General features: G+C 39.0%; 2 protein-coding genes across 6 annotated transcripts in view; one reads left to right on the forward strand and one right to left on the reverse strand.

Annotated features, from left to right (window-relative positions):
* Positions 1–21,873, reverse strand: part of RALGPS2 (Ral GEF with PH domain and SH3 binding motif 2) — a 114,078-nt gene that overhangs the window by 36,932 nt on the left and 55,273 nt on the right. The gene's annotated exons all lie outside the window — the stretch shown is intronic.
* On the forward strand, positions 1,077–20,380 carry ANGPTL1 (angiopoietin like 1). The gene is made up of 5 exons (XM_064719664.1): positions 1,077–1,416; positions 7,875–8,730; positions 14,597–14,790; positions 16,250–16,520; positions 17,439–20,380. The coding sequence occupies exons 2-5, from the start codon at positions 7,905–7,907 to the stop codon at positions 17,624–17,626; spliced, it is 1,479 nt and encodes a 492-aa protein (XP_064575734.1). The 5' UTR covers positions 1,077–1,416; positions 7,875–7,904; the 3' UTR covers positions 17,627–20,380.

Genomic DNA, 21,873 nt, shown 5'->3' on the forward strand with positions numbered 1-21,873 from the left:
AATTGCTATGCTACCTAAAGTGCATAAGCTGTCCTGAATCTGAATTTACTAACCCATGTCCTAACAAGCCTTAAAAATCCCAAACCCACTCAATCTTCCACAGAAGGAAATAAATCATACTTATTAACTATATTTAAGGAAATTCCCTGCAACAGGCACCTGCACTATTATGCAGGATTTTATAAACCACTGTATTTGTAGAATTACCTCGGAATGACTTGCACTGATCTTTTCTTTAAGCCTTCTAAGTCTTCTGTAAAGAGCAGTTCTCTAAACCTATTGGATACATTCCTATGAAATCTAAAATAATTTTGAAAGCATACAAGGGTAATTCTCTTTCAAATGTAATTGGCACTGCCATTGTGAAGAAACCAGAAAGATCAATGGCAGTAAAGTGAATGCACTCACGTGCTGGCTGAGCATGGACAGGACCAATCCCAGATCCTGTACTTCTTGTAGAGCGTAATCTCTGTGGCTTTTGCTACTTCTAACACCAGTCAGATGTTATCAAATATTCTGATACCTACCCAAAACCATCACACACAGAGTTTTAACATTTTCCACATGTATTGCAGAATTCATGCCTTTAACAACTGGAACTGTTTCTTATTAAGTGAACGTCAAGAATTGAATGCGACATTCTGTTGAACATTCTTCTAGACTACAAATGCTTCATTTTTCCTGTTGTATCCAGCCAGGCTGCCCCTTTTATTCCCAGCAACACAAATCGAGTTTTATCAGCCTGAAAGAATCTTTCTTCTAAATGAAGCCCAGTACTGTAATAACTTGAAAGGCATCTTTAGGCAGCATAGTAAAAATGTTTGATTTGTAATTGCCTGCTGAACTCTTGCACAGTCCGTTGCCATATGGTACCTCCCTTCTACTGGCAAACAATCTTTCCTTGTTCCTAACTTCTCAGCCTCCCTACCCCCTCCTTTTCTGGAGGGTATGGATAGGAAATCCGAAGGAGGAGTTTCTTCTGCTCTCCGAGTGCTCGCGGTGACATCATAGGTGGGCTGAACGGCTGAGCCGAGCGTGTGTTTGTTTAAAAAAACACTGTCCAAAAGTGATGTATATGGAATCTGGGTCAGCTGTGGCTGCTTAGAGCACTTCTGCATGTGAGAATTAAACACTGCAGTTTCAAAAAACATCTCTCTCTCTCTCTCCTGGAATAACGCATTTTGGAGCATTACTTTTTTTCTTTTTTTTGAACTGATTAGTTAGCTTGGTTATCGTATGGAGAAACCCAATTCCTCAATACAGCTTGGATCTAACAGAGAAAGACAAAAGCAGTTTTCAGCTCCAGCTGCAGATTAACACTCCACACCATCGGGTAATATAGGAAGCAAAAGCAATTTGGCCTCTGGATTTTCCATCTGCCACAGAAGCAAACCAGCTGGAAGACTTTATTTCTTGGTAAGTTTTAAAGTTATTCTTACTTACAAATTTAATTTTGAGCTATTTCTGAATGCTACATGCATCTCCCTCAACATACAATTGTGAAGAAACAAATCCCTCTCAGCCTGAGAAACATTTGACAACTAACATTAAGACTCATTTTTTGTGGCACTTGGTAGACTTTGGAAAGAATTAAAAAAGGCACTGCATAAGAGCACAGACTAACTTGTTCCAGTTGTAGGGATGAACAAGTTTCAGTTGTTTAGCTGTATTGTTATCTACAGTTACAGAAAATTAGCACTACCAGATTCTTTGCTAAGCATGTAATTTGGGTACTGTGAACATACTCATGTGAAATTCTGATCCTACCAGAAGGCAAAAGCCAAAAATCCTATCGATTTCAGGGCAGCTGGATTTCACCCAACACCAGAGCATAGACCTAGCATTACTAGAACTAGAAAATGGATACCTCAATAAAACCACTGTGAAAAGTCCCAAGCAAATCAATGCACATCTGTAAGTAGCAATCATTGTATATCGTTTCAAGTATGTTTTTATTTAGGGTACTACTGAGGAGCTGAAGTTGCCTGAGTCCCAGAGCCAACCAAGAAACCAGAGTCATACCCTGATTCAGAACATAACTGAGTTTGTAGCACAATCAATTGTGCAGCTGAAAATCCAAAGGCATTGCTGCAACAGGCACCAATACCTTCCTTATTTGTACCTCAATTGAACTGCAGTTTGTTTCTAAATAAAGATCCATTTCATAAACATGAAATGCAGTGTACAAAGTAACAATACATTAAGTGGAAAATTGAGGGATTTGTTACCATTCACTAGTGGAAGAAAGGGAGAAGAATGCTGCTGTTAATCGATGATTAAAACAAGAAAGTTGTTTACAAACAGAAGACAAAAATACAGATGAAAACCGAAAAAATACTTGCTTATACACAGGAAAAGCGTAGAAAACTTTCTTCATGCTGACTTGGAAAATAAAATACAGTAAATAATCCAGAACAATGCAAATGAACTTCAGTGATGTATTTGCATTTACAAACTCAGAGCTGCCTGACACGGAAAGAGAGAATGAAGGGGCTGATGCTAAAAGGAGAGACAAAGTGTTACAGAAGACAAACTTAATTAAGATTTAGTAGCTACCAGAGGAAAAAAGTCTGAAGCAGCCTTGATAAACAAGAAAGATGGATTCTTTCCAAGTTCTTGAGCCCTTTCCCTTACTATTCTTTTTGCTGATTTACATAAGGAGGAGAAAATAATCTAAACAACAACACAACCCCCCTTTGAAGCACATAATGTGCTCTGGACACCAGGCTCCATTCATTCATCATCAGCCAAGGGCTTGATTTACACTGCTTAGAACAATTCCTAAACCTTCCACAAACGAAAGCAGCTGAGTCAATAATTTTAAAGTAATAAACTGGCTGTATACAAGGTTTTAACTCTCTCTCCTTTGCTGCCTTCCAACTTTAGAGTTCAAATTTTGAAATGTTTGTTTTAAAACAAATAATGCAATACTAATATTATGCTGCTGCCAAAAGAATGATCTGAAGTACAGTGAAAAAAACATACTATTTGAAGTTTTAAAGGAACTTACTAAAAAGAATGGAAATTCTGAACATTTAAACTTTAGCAGTTACTACATGGCTCTGCTGAGTTTTAGTTATTGTTTTATTGGGCTTTGTGTTTTGTAATGTGCCCTATTGGTTTGGTCCTTAAAATTTATACACCAATGAATGAAGTACAATTTCCTACACCAAGCATAACTGGATGCTTAATATCTTCAGTATCTGTTCTAAGCAGAACTCTGGAGCCTCAAAATCCCACATTTCCAACAAAGTGCACCACTGCATTGTACCTGCCTGTTCAAACAATGCAAACACACACAGCGGCTGCCAACAAATGCAAAGGAACCCCCATGCTGAAAAACCTTCACCAAAAAATCTAGAAATGCCATGAAATTGTTCTGTGCTTTCAGAATATCTACTATGACAAGATTAACAAATCTCTTCTGCAGAGAATTTCTAAGAAGTTGTCATTTGTAAAAGGGGCACGTTTTCAATGACAACCTCAAAACCCCCTGAAGATTTTTAGATTGCCTTTCCTAAAAGGAATCAGATTGATGGCAATCTCTGAAGCAGAATTCTGCGACTCAATACATCACATATCTGATGAACAAAACCCAAGAACATATTATTTCTGGATCCCAGTCAATACAATTGAAAGTAATCCCGTTATTTCAGCAGAGGCAGAGGGAAAAGCACTTGTTTATATAGGGAGAAGTAACTTACTTAAATCCAGAGATATACTGAAATCCATGGGAATATTTCTCCTATAAGAAGAGGGGTTTCCCCACCTTAGTATTACTTCTAATGTCATGCACCCAGTTTTAAGCTAACAAAATCTACCAAAATCCTCACTTAGCCTGTGCAGACATAGGGGAACACAGCTGGGTTTATTGATTTCAGCTGCTAAGGCAAAGCTCAGCAGAAAATGAAGTCTGTGTAACATCAATAACGGAGCTCCCTGATTAGCTGGTTTCATGGGCAGAGCATCTTTAGTCTCAGCATTGGAATTTACCTTCTTAAAGAACCCAGTCTGTTTCTCTTCCCGTTACACCTAAGAAGGCACTGCTGGCATTTATCACTGGATCAAATTCTCTTAATAAATATTTGGAATAAAGATAAGTACTGATACTGCATTTTCTATACAAAAGGAATCCTATATTCCCATTTATCTGCAACTTTGTTATATTCACCCATATCACCCTACACTGCCCAGGGAGAACGAGCCTTTGTCAGCTCTGGAAGAATAGATTCCAATTTGTCTTGTGGGTTTCCAAATTTTACATCCTGCTGAACATGACTCACAGCAGTACAACAAAGAACAAATAGTTTGTTGTGCAGAAAGCTAAAAAATGCCAAATATATACCAGCTTCCCCACATCCTGATCCATGCAATTCTGTACTTGTGATTACAATATTTCTAGGGGGGGGTAACACAGTCTGTGTTACAGCAGTTAAAAATAGAAGTTACATGGCTTGTTTTGCTCTTTTAAATTGGATTTTTATACCTTTAAACACTTTTTAAAGTAATAAATCAAAAACTAATTTTGAAAGCAAGTTGGGGGTTTTTTGCACAGGGACCAGTCTGGAAAAAGAACAAAATCAGAAGAAATGGTATTAAATATAAAATAGTATTGAAGCCCTGTCTACAGCCCCGAGTGCTTCTGACAAGCTGATGAAGAAGCTTGTGTTGCTGTGAATAACTGCACATTTTCTTCTGCAGAAGCTATAAAACATCAGCAGGCCAGAACATACATAATGGAACCTCTGCAGAAATCTGAGGCCCAAAACTGGGTGGCACAGAAGCACGACAGAACCAGCTGAAACGACAGTTTGTTCTAATCTAAAAACCATGACATTTAATCAAGAGTTAGATAATGTATTTCAGAGCAATGGTATCTGTAATGACAAGATATTTGCTGCATTTCCAAGCTCTGCACCAGCAGCTCCACTCAGCAGAGGTGACTCCAAACCTGCAGGGAGGGTTGGACACTGGTTCTGTCTGAGCTGATCCCTGAGCTGTCCCCTAACATTCTGCCACTACCTAAACACCTAAACCTGGGAATCCAGCACAAAATGTGCCTGATCTAAAAGCCCTAAAACTATTTCCCAACTCTAATTTTAATTTGTCATTTAGGTCTTACATATTAGGCTATCATTCTGGGATACTTTGGATAAACAGCTCCTATTTTTTTAAGCTGCTTGCCCAGAACATCAGGAAATTTCTGAAACAGTATTTTCATTTCCTTCTAAGCTGATTAAAACTCCAGGTAAATATCTTGCTCAGAACCTATTATTGTATAACAAGTTAGGCACTAAGCTGCTCAAACTTGACAAGCAATATTTTAAAACACTTCATTTTTTCAACATCAACATTTCCATGGAAGCATATACATTCCTACCAGGTAGATTCTCAGAAGGAATTCATCCCTGCTTATCTGAATATCTCAGTTTACTACAAGATATTTCTGAATTTCAAATTCTAGGGCATAATCTTATGCAGCTGCTGGATTTGGCTATGCTGTATTAGACCCTTTAATTCATTTAATGGTCTGACAGCACATGTATAGACACAGAGCTTGAAACTTTAATACATAAGGGTAAAAGTTCAAAATGAACACATTTAATATTAAAAGAAATGCAGAAAGCAGACTGCAGCAGAATACATGGTTAGAATGTGGACTGTGTTGCAAAGTGATTTGTTTTGAAAGATTAATTCAAGTTCTATGTATTTCAGGGGGAAAATGTGCTGCTGTGGGGAAAAATCCCCAGCCATTCATTATTTTAGTAACTCTGTAGGGTCTTTAAAATTCCCAACAACTAAAATGTTATTCATTTTCTTGGACTATGAGGTACCTATTGCACCCTGTGAAACGAAAACAGCAAAATACTGGACTTGTACTATGGCTTCATCCTCAACCATATGCCACAAAGTCTCTTTCCCTCAATCTGCAAGTAACAAATGCAAAAGTATCAAAAAATGAGTTAGGAGATGTAAAGAGGTTTTAAACTTCAGACAGTTAATTCAGCTCATCTTTGCCAAATTAGAAGCCACACACAGACCAGCTTCCCATGTGCTTCCCATGATGCCTGTGAGCATTTAACCTAATGAACTACCAAATCTGAGCACTGTCCAAGTGATTAATATTTTAAATGCCTGAAATTACCAAAGAAAAACACACAACCAGCTCTGGAGAAAAGTGATACTTTTTCCTAACTTTTTTCTTTGAAGAGAAGTTACAGTTTCAGCAGAGAAATATTAACAAAATTATTAAGTTTTGTTTTTCATAATAGACACAAAAATATATATTACTGCAAACTAAGATAAGTATTTTAAAATAAACTCCTCAAACTTATGGTGCTCCCTCTATTTATGCAGGGTAAGAAAGGATTTTTAGTATGTGTTAAATGTGTTTTCTTCCCTTTACAGAAGCAGGGCTTGCAATACAACCATCAGACAAACAAAAAGTTACCAAACATTAAAGCAGAATTTCTAGCTCTAACTCCTGATTGCATGCACATCATGGTTTAAAGCTTGTAACCACTGCACTTAGTGAAGCCAAAAAAACAAAGGCTTGCCAGGTTTCCTGAGGCTGAGCAGACACCATTTGTTACAAGAATATTAAAGCCAGTAACAGAACTGGGAAAAGGGACCCGACCCAAAGTCACCTTCTCATTTGTAATGTGAATGTAAAGGAAGCAGCAGAGCTCTGCTCTCCTTTGGGATCACTGTGCCAGGAATGCCAAATGCACTTCAACTTGGACCCAGCAGCAACAGAAGGATAATTAACTGTGCCTGCTCTTACTGTATTACTCTTTGTAATTACCCAAAGGCCACTGTAGAAAGGCTATCCAAAGGCTGCCAAAAGGAGGCTGGAAAGGAAAGCCAGATCAACAGCTGAGATAAGAAGAGTGATCTGCTTCACAAAGCAAACAAATCATAAAAAATGAAGGTTTTTTTCTTTATTTAAGTGCTAACTTTGTTTATAATCTCAAATATTTTAAGCTAAAAAACAGGTCTCAGAAAACATTCCCAGATTTTTCTCACTGCACTTAAACTCCTCAGAGTTAAAAGAAACTCATAGTTTTCTTTACAAGAGGAATGAAACACTTCAGTATGGTTTTTATAATGACAACATACCTGATACTTCAGCATTATTTGGATAAAGATGTTCTCAGAGATACAAAAACTGCGACAACAATTCTAAATGTTCATCTCAAGGCAACTAAACAGGGACACATATGAAAAGCAAACAGCTTTCCTTACACATTCAAAGTCACTTGAGTAAGTAATTTTCAATGTTTGCAACAATATCTAATCTCCTGCCTAACACTCATGTCCAAAAATAGTCTTAAAGATGCGTTTTTCAAGCCTACTAAAACTCTATACATATAAACTTGAAAAATGGGTGTATATATGAATGAGTATGCATATAGTATTTAATAAATTATACATATCTATCTATATATAAAGCTAAAGGAGGAGCAGAAGAGCTTATATAATCCAAATTCGAACATTTATATAAACAATTTCATCTCCCTCCTTCACTTCCAGGAAGGTATTTTGCAAGCACTCCATGCTCCATAACCTTGTGCAGGTAACTACAGTGAGCACAGATGTGAGCAATCTGATAAGGGAATGTAACACAGGATCTAAGCACAACAATGTTTCTGAAAACTTACCCATTGCAACAACTCCTTTACTAAATCCTGTATCTAAGTTATGGTGTTTCCTGCTCAAAACAGCCAGCCAATTAATGGAATCTAACTCCAAGGAAGAGATGCCAAAGGCTTGGCTACGTACATGCAAGCAAGGCAAACCCTTCAGTTTAGGCAGTTTGAAAGTGCAGGAGCTTTAGTAACACCTCTGGTTTAATGACTTTATCTGTCCAACAGGCTCCTGGCAGTGGTCACACCTGCTTTGCAATGAAGATACTCAAGTGGGCGTTGGGCGTCCTGCTGTTCCTGCTGCTGGCTATCGGGCGCTGTGCGGAGCAATCCACGCCCAGCAAGACGCCCCAGCAGAGGCAGCCTCGCTCAGCAGACAGGCCAGAGGAAGGGAAGAAATGTGGTTACACCTTCCTGGTCCCAGAACAAAAAATCACAGGGCCAATCTGCGTGAACACGAACGACCCGGGCACTGGGAACAGGAAAGATGAAGTCACCAGGATGGACATTGAGAACCTGAAGGATGTGCTGTCCAAGCAGAAGAGGGAGATCGACATTTTGCAGCTGGTGGTGGATGTGGACGGGAACATCGTGAACGAAGTGAAATTACTGAGGAAAGAAAGTCGGAACATGAACTCTCGCGTGACCCAACTGTACATGCAGCTCCTGCACGAGATCATTCGCAAGCGCGACAACTCGCTCGAGCTTTCCCAGCTGGAAAACAAAGTCCTCAATGTTACCACAGAAATGCTGAAGATGGCAACAAAATACAAGGAGCTGGAAGTCAAATACGCGGCGCTAACCGACCTGGTAAACAACCAGTCTGTGACCATCTCGCTGCTGGAGGAGCAGTGCCTGAGGATCTTCTCGCGCCAGGACCCGCACGGGTCGCCGCCCCTGGTGCAGGTGGTGCCCCAGCACATCCCCAACAGCCAGCCCTACACTCCTGTCCTGCTGGGGGGCAACGAGATCCAGAGAGACCCCGGCTACCCCCGGGACAGAGACGTGCGGCCACCGCCCGACCCCGCCACCGCGCCCACAAAGAGCCCCTTCAGAGTGCCCCCGCTGGCTCTGATCAACGAGGGTGAGTTACCTGTCACTATTGATCTAACCCGAGATCTCCCCACTCCTGAGGGAAACTGTCCCAGCTGCTGAATCTTTGCTTCTTTTTTGCCGGGCTAGGGATTAAAAGCGCGAGACGGTGTTTCTTGTTTGGACTCAGATGTTTATTAGTTCTTACAGCCACATTTCTCTTCACAGAGAAAAGCAAGGCACAACTTCCCAAGAATATTTTCTGGGATTCACATTCTCTGAACCGCAGAGAGAGAAAAAAACAATTCTTATCTCAATTGCTGCTCCTCTTATTCAGAAGTGGAATGCACTGTGGAAGACTGTTTACCTGAAGGGAATTGGTAACTGGATTCTGGTGATGGTGTTCTGATTAATTGACCAATTGAATCCATGTGTGTGTGTCAGGACTGCTGGCTGACAGTCACGAGATTCTGGGCAGTTAAGTTGAGTGCTTGGCAGATTCAGTGTAATATAGTATAGAACAATATAGTATAATAATTAATTAGCCTTCTGATAATATCACCATCTCCCCCATTGTCAGGGTTGCCATGCTTTTACTTCAAGTTCTTATCTATATTCTATTATTAAGTTTGAGTTCTACAGAACTTCACTCTAACAAGTGAAAAATAGAGCCATCTCTCTCTCTCTCTACAAAGCTTTTTAAGGATAAACTGTTCAATTAAAAAATGACACCCAAATTATTTTCACTTTTGACCCAATAACCAACCACCTGTGGCCTGCAATGTGGACTTTTTAATCCAATTACACAAAACCACTCAAACCCATGGAGAAGAAGGTGAAGAGGAAGGATCAGCTTTCTGCCCTAAAACTTCCATCTTGCTTTATATTTGTTACTATATTCTAAAACCTTAAACTCTAGGTTTTCCACCATGTGATATTACTTCTATTCAAACTCCCCAGTTCTATCATTCCTTTTTGGAAGCCTTCTCATGGCCTCAGGTCAATGCAGTGTTCTCTTGGGGGTCAGTGCCCTTCAGCACAGAAAGTCTGAAATCCTCAGTAACCAGGGTTCCAACACTCAACCATAAAAACAGAAGGAAGAATTTAAAATACTGGTATAGCTCACTCTTGCTCCTGATTTTCTCTCCCCCTTCTACCTCCCAGGGAAAGCTTTAGTGTACCAAACACCCTAAACCTCCCTAACATGAACTTGTTGAAATGGCCAATACTCAGGAATTTAATCTGAACAATATTCACCTTCAAGTCACAATGTGTTGGGGTTTCTCTCTGCAGCTGGATTTGAGTTATGAAAATATGAAAATTCAGTATTAGCATAAATTTTCTAATATTTACCCATTGCTTTGATGATGCCTGCTATCTACATGTTACAGTAGCTGGCAAGAGTGAATAAGAGGAACTAATTAATCATAAACACATTAAAGAATTTCAAGTTTTTGTTCTTTATACTTACATTTGAAGAAAATTCTATTAGAAGAATTTTCATCCTTCTATTCTGACCTGCTTTAAAATGAACATCTAAATCCACCAACACAGTCCTGCAATGAGTCTCTAAGTGTTCAGCTGAAATATTCAAGAGTGGTAAGTTTGAAAGGATAATTGAATTGAGGCTGGATCCAATTAAGAGACACTCAGCTTTGAAAATTTAAAATCAGTACCTACACTCCCAGTAACCTGCAGTCAGTGGGGGGTGGAAAGTTAAACCAAACCCATAAATATTATGAAAATACATTCAGGAGACTATATCCCACCTTCACATGTTACACTCTTTAGGTCATTAGATAAATTCATTTATCACTAGGAATCAAAATTAGTGACAAAACAATTAACTACCTCTGAGCTGACCGGGACTCTATCATGCTTCTCACTTTACTGAGATTTTGACAGAATCACTATTTTTAAAAAATTCAAGGATTCAGAAAAACAAGTTCTTCTCAGACTTCCCTTTGAGTGTTTGCTCTTGGCTTCTGCAAGCACAGCAAAAGGGTTTGGTGTGGGGCTTGGGGTTTAGGTGGCTGTTTTGTTTTTGTTTCTTTCAAATTGCCTTTAGTCACAGCTGAAGGTTGAACTTGGTTCTTAAGATGAAGCCAAACATTCATTTGTGACTGTTCTGCAGCATTGCACTCACCCAGCTGCTGATGTAAAGAACAACTATTTTTATTCAAGGTCTGCAGAAAATTCAGGCATGAGCCCAAGCAAAATGCCAGATGTCATGTGAATTTCAGTGGCACATCATGACAGAAAGGAAACAGTTCATATCAAAGCATTGGCTGATGTCTGGTCAGACAGCACAAGTACAACTCTGAAAAAAGCCACGACTTCCTGCTTCCCAGCAAAGCCTCCCTTCCAGGTTCTGCTCTCAACACATCTCTTTCTCAATTCACGCCTGCTGCACGTACAAAAAGAGGCAACAGCACTAAGTGTTATCCTCTGAATCATCCACCTGGTGTTCACTGACCCCTCCACACCTAAAAGTTCAGAGTTTGAATCTGTTTTCGGAAGCGAACACAAAGAAATTTTAGGATGCTATTGTAACATTATTCACCCTCCTTTAACACTGGATTCTTGAGTTGAAAGTTGAAGTGTTTCTTGCAATTCTTGCTTGGGAAAAGGAAGGCTGAGAATTGCTACAGGTAGAGCATCAGTCATCACAACCAAAACTGGAACATTCCAACCAATGCCCAGTAACTACCTCTGATTTTTAAAATGAAGGTAAACAGATTTCATGGTGCACAGAATCAAAACTATGTCATAGAAGAAACATCTTTATGGTTAAAAGATGCAGATTTTTTAGAATGTGTAAAGATGTCAGAAAAAGACCAATGGGAACCAGACAGTCCCAATTAGAAACAGGCCAGTTAAAGAACTGATGTCAGAATAAATACCTGCACCTCCTCACAAATACTTGCATGCAGGAGATGGGTCAGAAAGGTCAATGTGCATCTGATTACTGTGAGTGGAGAGAAAAATGCAAAATATATGGGGAACAAAAGGATGAAATTCTGTTTTCTGAGTATGGTGGTTATTTTGTACAAAAATTGCTCTAAAAACGGAGGAAGGTTAATGTACCTGTGAATTGCAGTTGTCACAATTACCTTATTTGGAATGATAACCAGTGATCCCCAGAATTAGTATCGCTATTTTTGCAAAAAGTAGTTTCAAGTTAGTTAAGTACTTGAAAATTAGACACTGCCCCATACAATAATTTCTAATACCTCTTGGTTAACAACATACCTTATTTTTAAAAATATATGTCCAATTTTATTTTGGACTTTTCTTCTACTAATGCCCCCAAAAATCCTCTCTATGAAGCTTACACAAGCACAAGTTCTGTATCATCAGCTCAAGATAACATTTGGCATCTCAAAATGGGTTCCAGTCATCAAGTTATCAAGCTTTCAACTTAAAATATTTAATCTCTTTCCTTCTCTACTTCATTTAATTTAGCACAGAATATGATCTGCACTAAATCATTCATCTAAGCCAGAATTTGGAAGTGAAATATTTAGCAGATCATCTTCTCAGAGTATTTCTGACTTATCACTGTCTCAGTGACTTACATACACAGACTGTTACAAAAGACTAGATGTGCATGAGATACTTAGTCCTTATATAAACTATAAAACCTGTAAGATTTTAAACAGAAATTCATGCTTTTTTCCCACACCTGCACTGAGGAGAATCTCTCCCTTTCACAAGCCTCAGTATTTCCTGAACAACATCAGTTCTTATAATACAAACTTTAAATAATTATACCTAACAAAGAATTTACTTCAGCAAAAAGATTCAAGGCTATACACCAAAAATCATGGGATATGTTAGAATTCCTTACATTCAGAGCAGCAGTCTCTTACCTCTACCACAACATTAATTTATGTTAATACATGCAGACAAAGCTGAGCATCAAAGCATATGAGCTGTATCCTGTGAACTTAAAGCCAGCTGAAGTCCAGAAGTGATCCAAGTTCTACATAAACAGACTGGTACAACTCTGTCTGCCTTAAAAACTGCTTGAAATGACCCCAAACATCTGCTTGGGTCCCTCATGGAAAAAAACAAATGCTCAAGTCCTCCTCCAACAAAAATCATGTGGGATAGCACCCAAATAACAGCAGATCTAATTAAATCATTCTTAGTGTTCATTTAACACTACAAAATATAAGGTTTATTTGTTTATCTTTTTGCTAAAGCAATAATTGTTTTACAAAAGTACTTCTGGAACAACATCCCTGTCCAGTTATAGAGCACCCAAACCTACTTCAGATTGATCAAGGAAGGGGAATGAGACCCTGCTTAGTCCAGGAAATTATCTATCCTCTGGACAAACTCTGGGAATTTAAATTGTGAACAAGGGGGAAAAAAGCACCTGTACACCAAAGCTACAGGATTTCTTTCCTGAGGTGCCACTGTTTGCTCTGGAAGAATGACAAAGCCATCCCAATGCTGACAGGGCAGCAATACCTACAGCAATGGCTCAGAGTACTCCTCATTAGACACACACCCTTCATGCACTCTAATTATGCTTTGCAGATTTCTTGCTAATTACATACTTGTCCAACTGACAACTACTACCTGAAAATCTTTAAAAAATGCCATTTTCAGCTTGCTTTTGTCACACAAGCTTAATCTGTAGTGAAGTGCCTTTCCCTCAGCCTCTACTTTTGATTAAAGAATAACCTCAACAAATTTTTTCTATGCTGTTTTGCACATGAGCTGTTTCTGTGACTGATGGCTTCTCTCTGAATTTTCAAGATTTGAGAAAATAAACCCTCTGGAAGGAGAGGAAAGCTGTAGCTAGTTTATTTGCAGATGTGCTGAGTTGTCAAATACATTTAGGGCATCCACCACTAACTAGTCATCCGAACACACTTTGCTTTTCATTAGTAAATTACCAGTTTCTCTAAACCAGCTGGAGTAATGACACACAAACAAATTTTTTTCTAAAAAGCAGAAAATAAAAACATTATCAAAAATTGAAAGGCAAACTAGGCAAGATTTTCATAGACATGTAAGCTGCATCCTTCTCAAAAGAATTACCAGATGGTCTTCTCTAAGTATTATTTGTAAAACCACCATTCACATGGAATAAAACAGAGCTTTTAAGCAGCACTCACAACAGCAACAGGAATTTTGTGCAACCACAGCCCTGAGAACAAATATGTGAGTCCAAAAATCCTTCTCCAGTGCTTGCTTATTTCCTTCATCAGTACCCATGTACACACATGACACCAGGATGACACAGGAAACTTAAGAAATATCCTATCCACAGGTAACAGCCTAATCCTCAAAGTGCTTAAGTACATCACAGCAGAAAATAATGCAGCATAAGAATTCTCTCTGACTAAATTCCATGTCTGTAGTCTCTCAGTAGACATTTCTTATAGCAGCTCTCAAACTATGTGTATATTCAGAAATAGGTAGGGTTAGTTGGGTATCCTGGGTTTGTTTTGGTTTTTGCTTCCACCAGTTTCAAACTGGTGTGCCAGAAAATGGAGGAAATTGATGTCTGCCTTTTGCACAAGAGAAGAAAATATTTAATGAAAAAAATATCATATTGTTTCTCAGTATCAAGAGCTGCCTGTATACTTTGTATGAAGTATACAAGTATACTTATATATATAAGTATAAACCTTTGCCACAGCAGACAAAAAAATCAGGTGCTGGTAACCAAAGTCCATTAATTATTTAGCAAAATGAAATTTTTGTTACAAAACATATGGAGAGAGGATAGTGACATGCTTATTTATATATAAAATTCATCTCAGACAGTAACTTTTTGCACTGTTTTCCACAGTAGGTTTACACCTTAACTGAATTCCTGACTTTCCAGTACAAAATATTCCTGGACAATTGGACTGCACAGCCAATCTTGAAGGCTTACAGTATTTCTTTTCCAAAAGGTCCATTCAAAGACTGCCAACAAGCCAGGGAAGCTGGGCATGCCAACAGTGGGATTTACATGATCAAACCCAAAAACAGCAACGAGCCAATGCAAGTGTGGTGTGAGAACAGCCTGGACCCTGGAGGATGGGCAGTTATCCAGAAGAGGACAGATGGATCTGTCAACTTCTTCAGGAACTGGGACAGTTACAAGGTAAAGAATGCAGAACATCAGTGGGCAAAGAAAGATAATTGAAGAGAGTGATCACCCCTCAGAGGCAAACACATTTCAGTGAGAATGTCCCATTTCCCTCCATGCACAGTTAACTTTGAATGAACCAACCTGGCTGAGACAGCCTGGCTCTGTAATGCACAACACAACTGGGAGACATGTTATTCTACACAGTGGCTGGGAAGTCATTAATTACAAAGTTCTAACTGAACACATGATTTTTATTAACATTGAGAACTTCAGTGAGTATTTGTAAAGCTTCATTTGTCTCCCTTATGAATAAGCAAACTCAGCCAGTGAAATTATTCATTTAAATGATTCATTCTCACACTAAGAGATTTGCTGGATTGGGGGCTCAACTTAAAAATAGTTCTAATAATGAATTAAAGGAAGTCATTTCCACCCATTAATTTAGGTTAGAAACTTAAAGATGTCAGGCTGGTGAAAGGAAACACATTGCATGATACTGTGCACTAGCAGATAGAATGTCTAGGATGACAAGAGGATGCTGCTCTGCAGGAATTACATGCTAAATGGGAAATTTGAAAATAATTTTGTTGGGGTAATAATAATAATAGTACTACTAATAATAATTACATCTAGGATACAAATTAACATGAGGATTTTTGCTTGCATTCTTGGAATTCTGTGATTCAAATATTAATCCCCAAATCAATAATAGCTAAAATAATTATTCAATAATCAATCAAACAAACAAATAATTATGTGAAGTCTTTACTTCTCAGAGCAGTCCATGGTTGGTTTTGGAGTTGTTAAATGTTCTAAAGTGTTTTAAGGCAGTTCTGGAGTGCCTTATAAAGCAATCACAAACATCTGAACCTAATGCTACACCAAACATTAACAATACTGGTTTACTTGGGGAAAGCAGACAGCAGATAGGAAATATCACTTCACAGCTACTGTGCTGGTAGTGACTTGAAAGAAAATGTGTCTTTATATTAATTTCTAATAAATCCTGTAAAGAACACAGAAGAATAGTGTGATTAAATTCACACTGGTTGCAATACAGAAGCAACAAGAAGTTATTTGCCTTGAACACTCAGACTGTGGAATCATAAATACCTTTTTCAACCTGGAATTATAACCTAAAATTCCATTATTCACCCATTATTACAAATCCCCTTAGCTTTGTCAAGAAATATTGCTTCAGTTTCCCTATTCTCCCTCCCTTTAACTTAAAAAGAGGAGGACAGCAAGAACAGAGATGTTTTGCCACCATTAATGGTGCTGGCAGCATCTCGTGCAGCTTAGCAGTCCCAGTGCAGCAAAATGAAGCACTTGAATGCATGGGTTGAAGTCATTCAGCAGTTCAGAGGCTCTCAGTACCCAAGCTCCCCTGGTTTATCACACTCCTGCTGATGAGTGTTTTAACAAACACGGATAACAGAGCTAACAGCACCTTCTGATCTTTTTTGCACAGAAAGGATTTGGGAACATTGATGGAGAGTACTGGCTGGGCCTGGAAAACATCTACATGCTGAGCAATCAGGATAATTACAGACTCTTGATTGAGCTGGAGGACTGGAGCAACAAGAAGGTGTACGCAGAGTACAGCAGCTTCCGCCTGGAGCCCGAGAGCGAGTTCTACCGCCTGCGCCTGGGCACCTACCAGGGCAACGCCGGGGACTCCATGGTATGGCACAACGGGAAGCAATTCACAACCCTGGACAGGGACAGGGACATGTATTCAGGTAAGGAAAGCGGGGTGCCTGTGAAAAGTGAGTTAAGTGTGTTCCACCAGTGACACTGCCTCAAAAAATACAGCACAGGACAAAAATAGTGTGTAAATTCTGGTAAAATAACCCTATTGGGAGAGGCTTTGAATCAACGATGATAAAAACCACATTGGGAAGGCCCCCTTCGAGCCCCTATACCTGTCAGAAATTCAAAATCTATCACCCTACTGACAACACTCTGCAGCAACTTTCTGTTTAGCTTATCACTTGCACGTGACTGCAATCAGAGTATCTGTCCAGGTGATGTCTGAGTAGTGCTGCTGCCACAGAATCACCAGGAACTAAAGCCTCTGAAGAGCATGAAAGGAACTGCAAGTGTGCAGAGGTTAATACTTTAGAAAGGGGCCCATCATTTGGTTTTTGCACTCCTTAAAGCTCCCTTTCTCTCATTTCCGCCAGTTTTTCCCTTGCAGTAACAGGAAGCCTGGGGAGTGCAATACTTCAACTGCCTTTCCTCAGCTGTCAATAACCATAAAGCTGGACAAATCCTGCAAACTCTTAGACAAGCCTGTAACAGTAAAAACACAAGTTACAAGCAGCTCTTTGTGGAACCCTGGTTGCTTCCACTGGAGTATTTCTAAACAGCACATAACCCGAGTTCCTTGGGTGTTAGCTCATGGACAAGCACTGCTGGCAGGCTGAGAGAAGTCTCTCCTTCATTTTCAGCTGTCACATTAAAAACCATGTCAATAACCCCCCCTCCAGCAATGGCTGCTGTTACACCAGAATTTACAGTTTAGCAAGAACAGCAAGCTGCGACCACAACAGGCTTCCAAGCTGCCTCTGTGAATAAACCACAACATGAAAACATTTAGCAAACCTCCCTTTGTGCTGCTTGAAGCTGAAGCTCACCCATGTCCTTCTGTTCCACAGGAAACTGTGCCCACTTCCACAAGGGGGGCTGGTGGTACAACGCCTGCGCCCACTCCAACCTCAACGGGGTCTGGTACCGAGGGGGCCACTACAGGAGCAAGTACCAGGATGGGATCTTTTGGGCTGAGTACCGGGGAGGCTCCTACTCCTTGAAAGCAGTTCAGATGATGATCAGACCTATAGACTGAGGAGGAAAATCCCACAGCGCTCCCATATAAAATTCTCAGTGTTTGAGCTCCAGAAAAAAAATAAAATGTTACTTTTTAATCTTTATTTTGCACAATCTGCCCCTGCGAAAAGCAGGTCTACAGTTTTCCTGTCTTCTTTCCCCTGTCATGTTCCCCTCTCCTTTATTAGGACCCTTCTCTACTGTGACAGTGTTTTTTTTAAACACACATTCACAAAAGCAGATGTTTGTGCTTGCAAAGCATATTTATCTTTTTTTTTGAAGATCAACATGCTTGATGTAAACAGTCAAAACTGGTAAAAAATTCCAGGTCTTTGACAAAATATAAGCTTTTCCAGTTCAAAAAGCTTATGCTTTTTCAGGTTAGCTCAACCCTTCAATGTAAATATGTGAAATGACATTGTCTTGCTTTAATGTGAAAATTGATTAGTTATTTAACAATTTATTTAAAAATGTTGGTATTACTTTCAATGAAAAATATGACTTCACATTACTGTTTGATATTTACTCCAAGAACCTACATAAAAAATTTTAGCTTTGCCAGCAGAGAAAGATTTTTGCAACAAACAATTATTCCAAAATGAAGAGGCAAATTTAACACAAAACACAAACTTCTTAGGGAATTCTCTACACTGCTAAGATCTGCAAGTTCCATCTTCTGTAGAAAATTTAGGCAAAATGTTCCTTGCATAGGAAAATCAATTGTATGAAGTTATTGATAAAGCTGAGACAATCAAATTACTTGGTACTTTTTTTACCTTCCAGCTTTCGAATTAAACTTTGAACTTTAATGGCAAAACTGAAAGTTCTGGTATTAAAATCATGACTTGACACTTCCCTGCTCCGCTTAGGAGTGCTGAGGGCTGACCAAGCACTCACACACAGTCATCCAGATAAGTCTCAATGTCAGAGGTTTTCCTCCAACACAGCTTTCTGCTCCCACAGCAAAACAAAGCTTAGAAATCAGCTCTGAGCGTGTTCTCCCTGACATCCCACACTTGGGCTGCTCTTATGACACACACATTTCTCTTCCCTTACCCCTATACAACTCTTGATACTGTTAAACTAAATTTCAGCTTCTAGATATCAGATTTTCACTGGAATTAATATGTAATTTAAGAAATTAAATAGGAAATACTTTCCCAACATTTAACAAAAACTATACCCAACACTGACTCAAAACAAGATATTTCCAAAATCAGATACAACCAAACATTCTCTTTAGGTACCAGAATCTTTCTTCCCGTTATATAAAATTATTTTATAACTGCACTTATAGCCACACAGGTTGCTTAATTGAATTTTATATTATGTAAAACTGAATATGCCATTCTGAACTATAATCAATGGGTTTGTTTAGCAACCCATAGGTGCCTTCAGGACTGTAAGGAACTTTGTCCCTATTTAAATAAGAAACCATAATCTAGTATTATTGTTATGTTAAATTAGTCAATATCAATTACCATGCAATGCCTCAGATGTAATTCAGAAGACAAAACCCAGCATTTGGCTTTCAGAACACACCCTCTGAAGCAGAGATAAAGCTTCATTGATAATGTATGGCTGCAAGGCTTGTAGTTAAATCTTTGGTCAGAGATCAAAGCCAACCAGCTCCACCAATATTTAATTGGGGTTGGCAGCGGTGGGGAACCAGTCCCAGCATATTCCATCCCGAAATTCCAAGAATTTTAACTGACACAAATCTTTATGATTACAATTCTAAAATTGTTCTTCATACAAGGAATATTTGTTTGTTACAAATATCATACAGACCTCATTGATTGAGTGTCTTGCAAAACATTTTTTAATTGCAAATGCTTAAAGTTCTGACTCTCTATAGCCTGTCCTTTTTTCTCTATGGTAGCTGGATAGAAGAGCAGTTCAGGTGAACTTAAAAAAAGGAAAATGCCCTCCAAAACATTCCTTTCATGATCACTTCTGACAGCTTTTAGTTCATTCAACAGGCAGATTTCCTCTCCTTGGCAGAGAGTGTATTTTACCCCATGAATCTCTTGCCTGCTACAAAAACAGTGTTTGTTTATTCAGTGCACTCAGTGAAAGGTGTACTTTGCAGAAACCCCAAAGTAAAATTAGCTTGCACTCAGCCTTTTAATTAAATCTGATATATTAGACATCTAAAAAGTGAGCCTTCCCCAACTTAAAGCTGCAGGATGACATTAATTAAACATCATTACAAAATCCACCGAGAAACCTCAGACTGTACAAATGCTGTGCTCTGAAAGGAAAGAGTTAATTAAGTTGCCAATTTAAGATTATGAGGAAGGAAAGCATAGCATGTCTTCTTCAGGTTGGTTCATGCTCTGTACAATAATTCACTTTTAAGTGCTTGTAACTCCATCAGTTTGCAGCTTTTGGGCTGAGTTTTCTAAGCAGGGTGAATGACTTTAAAAGTTCAATGTTTTCTCTCACACCTTTTCTTTTGAAAGATTTTCAGAAGAGCCTGTAGCACCCCTCAGGCTTCTTGCCCTGGGCACTCAGAAGCAGTCTGTCTGGGAAGGATAAAGCCTTCACCATTCCACTTCCATCAGTCCAAATTTAACCAGGCAGACCTCAAGAAAGTTCAACTCATACAAAACCTGAAACATGGTTATCACATCTATTTCCAAAACCTATTGCAAACACTATCACTGAAGCAGATGAATATTCCTCAGATGAATACTTAAGAACCTGTTTTCAGCTTTTCTCTTTCTGGATATCACTTCTCAAAGACAGCTATAAGAAAAATATCTCACAAGGTAGCACTGCTTAGTTAAATAAAAATCTTACTTCTCAAGATATGGCTCAGTTGTTTCATTGTGCAATCTCAAATGGATCAGAACTCTGGAATGAGACTCCCTTGGAGAGCAGGGTTTTACTCTAAGGTGCAATATAACATCACATACACAGCTCCCATTTGTTCTGGCTGCTTCAGCTCTCTGGGTGATGCAACACTGCTGACGTATTCTGTGTACCAAGGGCCTGCTGCTGAACATATTTATTGGTGTTGCACAGCTTTTCACACTCCCATTGAAGTAGGTGAGTGCACACTGATGATGTGCTGCTCTCACCTGCATTTCCAGAATTCTGCAATCACATCACAATCATTGCTGCAAGGAGCTGAGAAACATTTTTATTTCCTCTCCCCAGCTAAATGTGGAAGCACATCATTATCTTGTCCACAGAGGGTGAGCTGTGGAAATAAGACACCAATCTGTACTTCTGTGGCTCCACTCCTATTGGCAAAACCTACACCAAGAAAGCATTTCAGCTTTTTCTTATAATGCCAAGATGGGCATAAAAAAAAAAATAAAATCTATACCCACATCTGGTATTTGGCTGCCTAAGGGTGAAACACTCATCCTTGAAATTGCAGCTGAAATTCCTTTATAAGCTCACTTTCCCTGTGACCTTCCAAACAGAGGTGCCACGACCAGTGTTTCTCAAGAGAGGATTTGCAATGGTAAATTTAATTTTATGACAAGTCTGATGCCCTACACTCTTCCAAAGAGCATTTTGCAGGAGCCCCCACTCCTCTTTTACCATGAGAGGGAATGGTTCTCCTGAGGAATCCCTGCCCTGCACATGCCACGATCACCACTTCCATCTGCAGACTTCTGGGCAGGCTTTCCTATGTGTGTTAAACCAGGAGCAGCACTACTCCCTTACAGAATCTGATAGCAAAAGTATTCCTTTTAGGAATTCCAACCTCTAACTGATAAGCTTAAAACAGTAAGTTAAACAAGCAGTTTAAGTCACTTCTGTTCCAAATTACTCTTACATTAGTAAAAATGCCTTGGGAAGAAAATGGAAGAAATAACAAATCTACTCAGGCCTTAGCAGAGATTAAAGCTTTTATCAAATGAGAAAACTTGGACTCAGCTATCAATCCTCCAAAGTGGATCCAGATTTAGCATGACTATGTTCAAGGCAATAGTGCTTTTTTGCCACTTTTTTAAACTGCACAAAATGAATTTTAGAGGGAGTGCTCCAGTGGGAATTCACTATTCCTTTGGAGAATTAAAAAAGGCTTGAGGACATTCCTTATGTCACTAATAAGAACTGGTATCACAGGAAACCAGGTCACAACACATGCTTTAACTACAGCAGGTCACAGTAAAGAGCTTTTCTTTCTAAACAGAAAAGAATTATATATTTCACTTCAAACTATCAAGTTAAGCCCAAAGGTTTCTAATGCAAAAGTTAGACAAGAAGCTGCAACTTATTGGTGAAAACATCTGTAACTGAATA

Source organism: Zonotrichia leucophrys, chromosome 8 (genome assembly GCF_028769735.1).
Source record: "Zonotrichia leucophrys gambelii isolate GWCS_2022_RI chromosome 8, RI_Zleu_2.0, whole genome shotgun sequence".
Lineage (NCBI taxonomy): Eukaryota > Metazoa > Chordata > Aves > Passeriformes > Passerellidae > Zonotrichia > Zonotrichia leucophrys.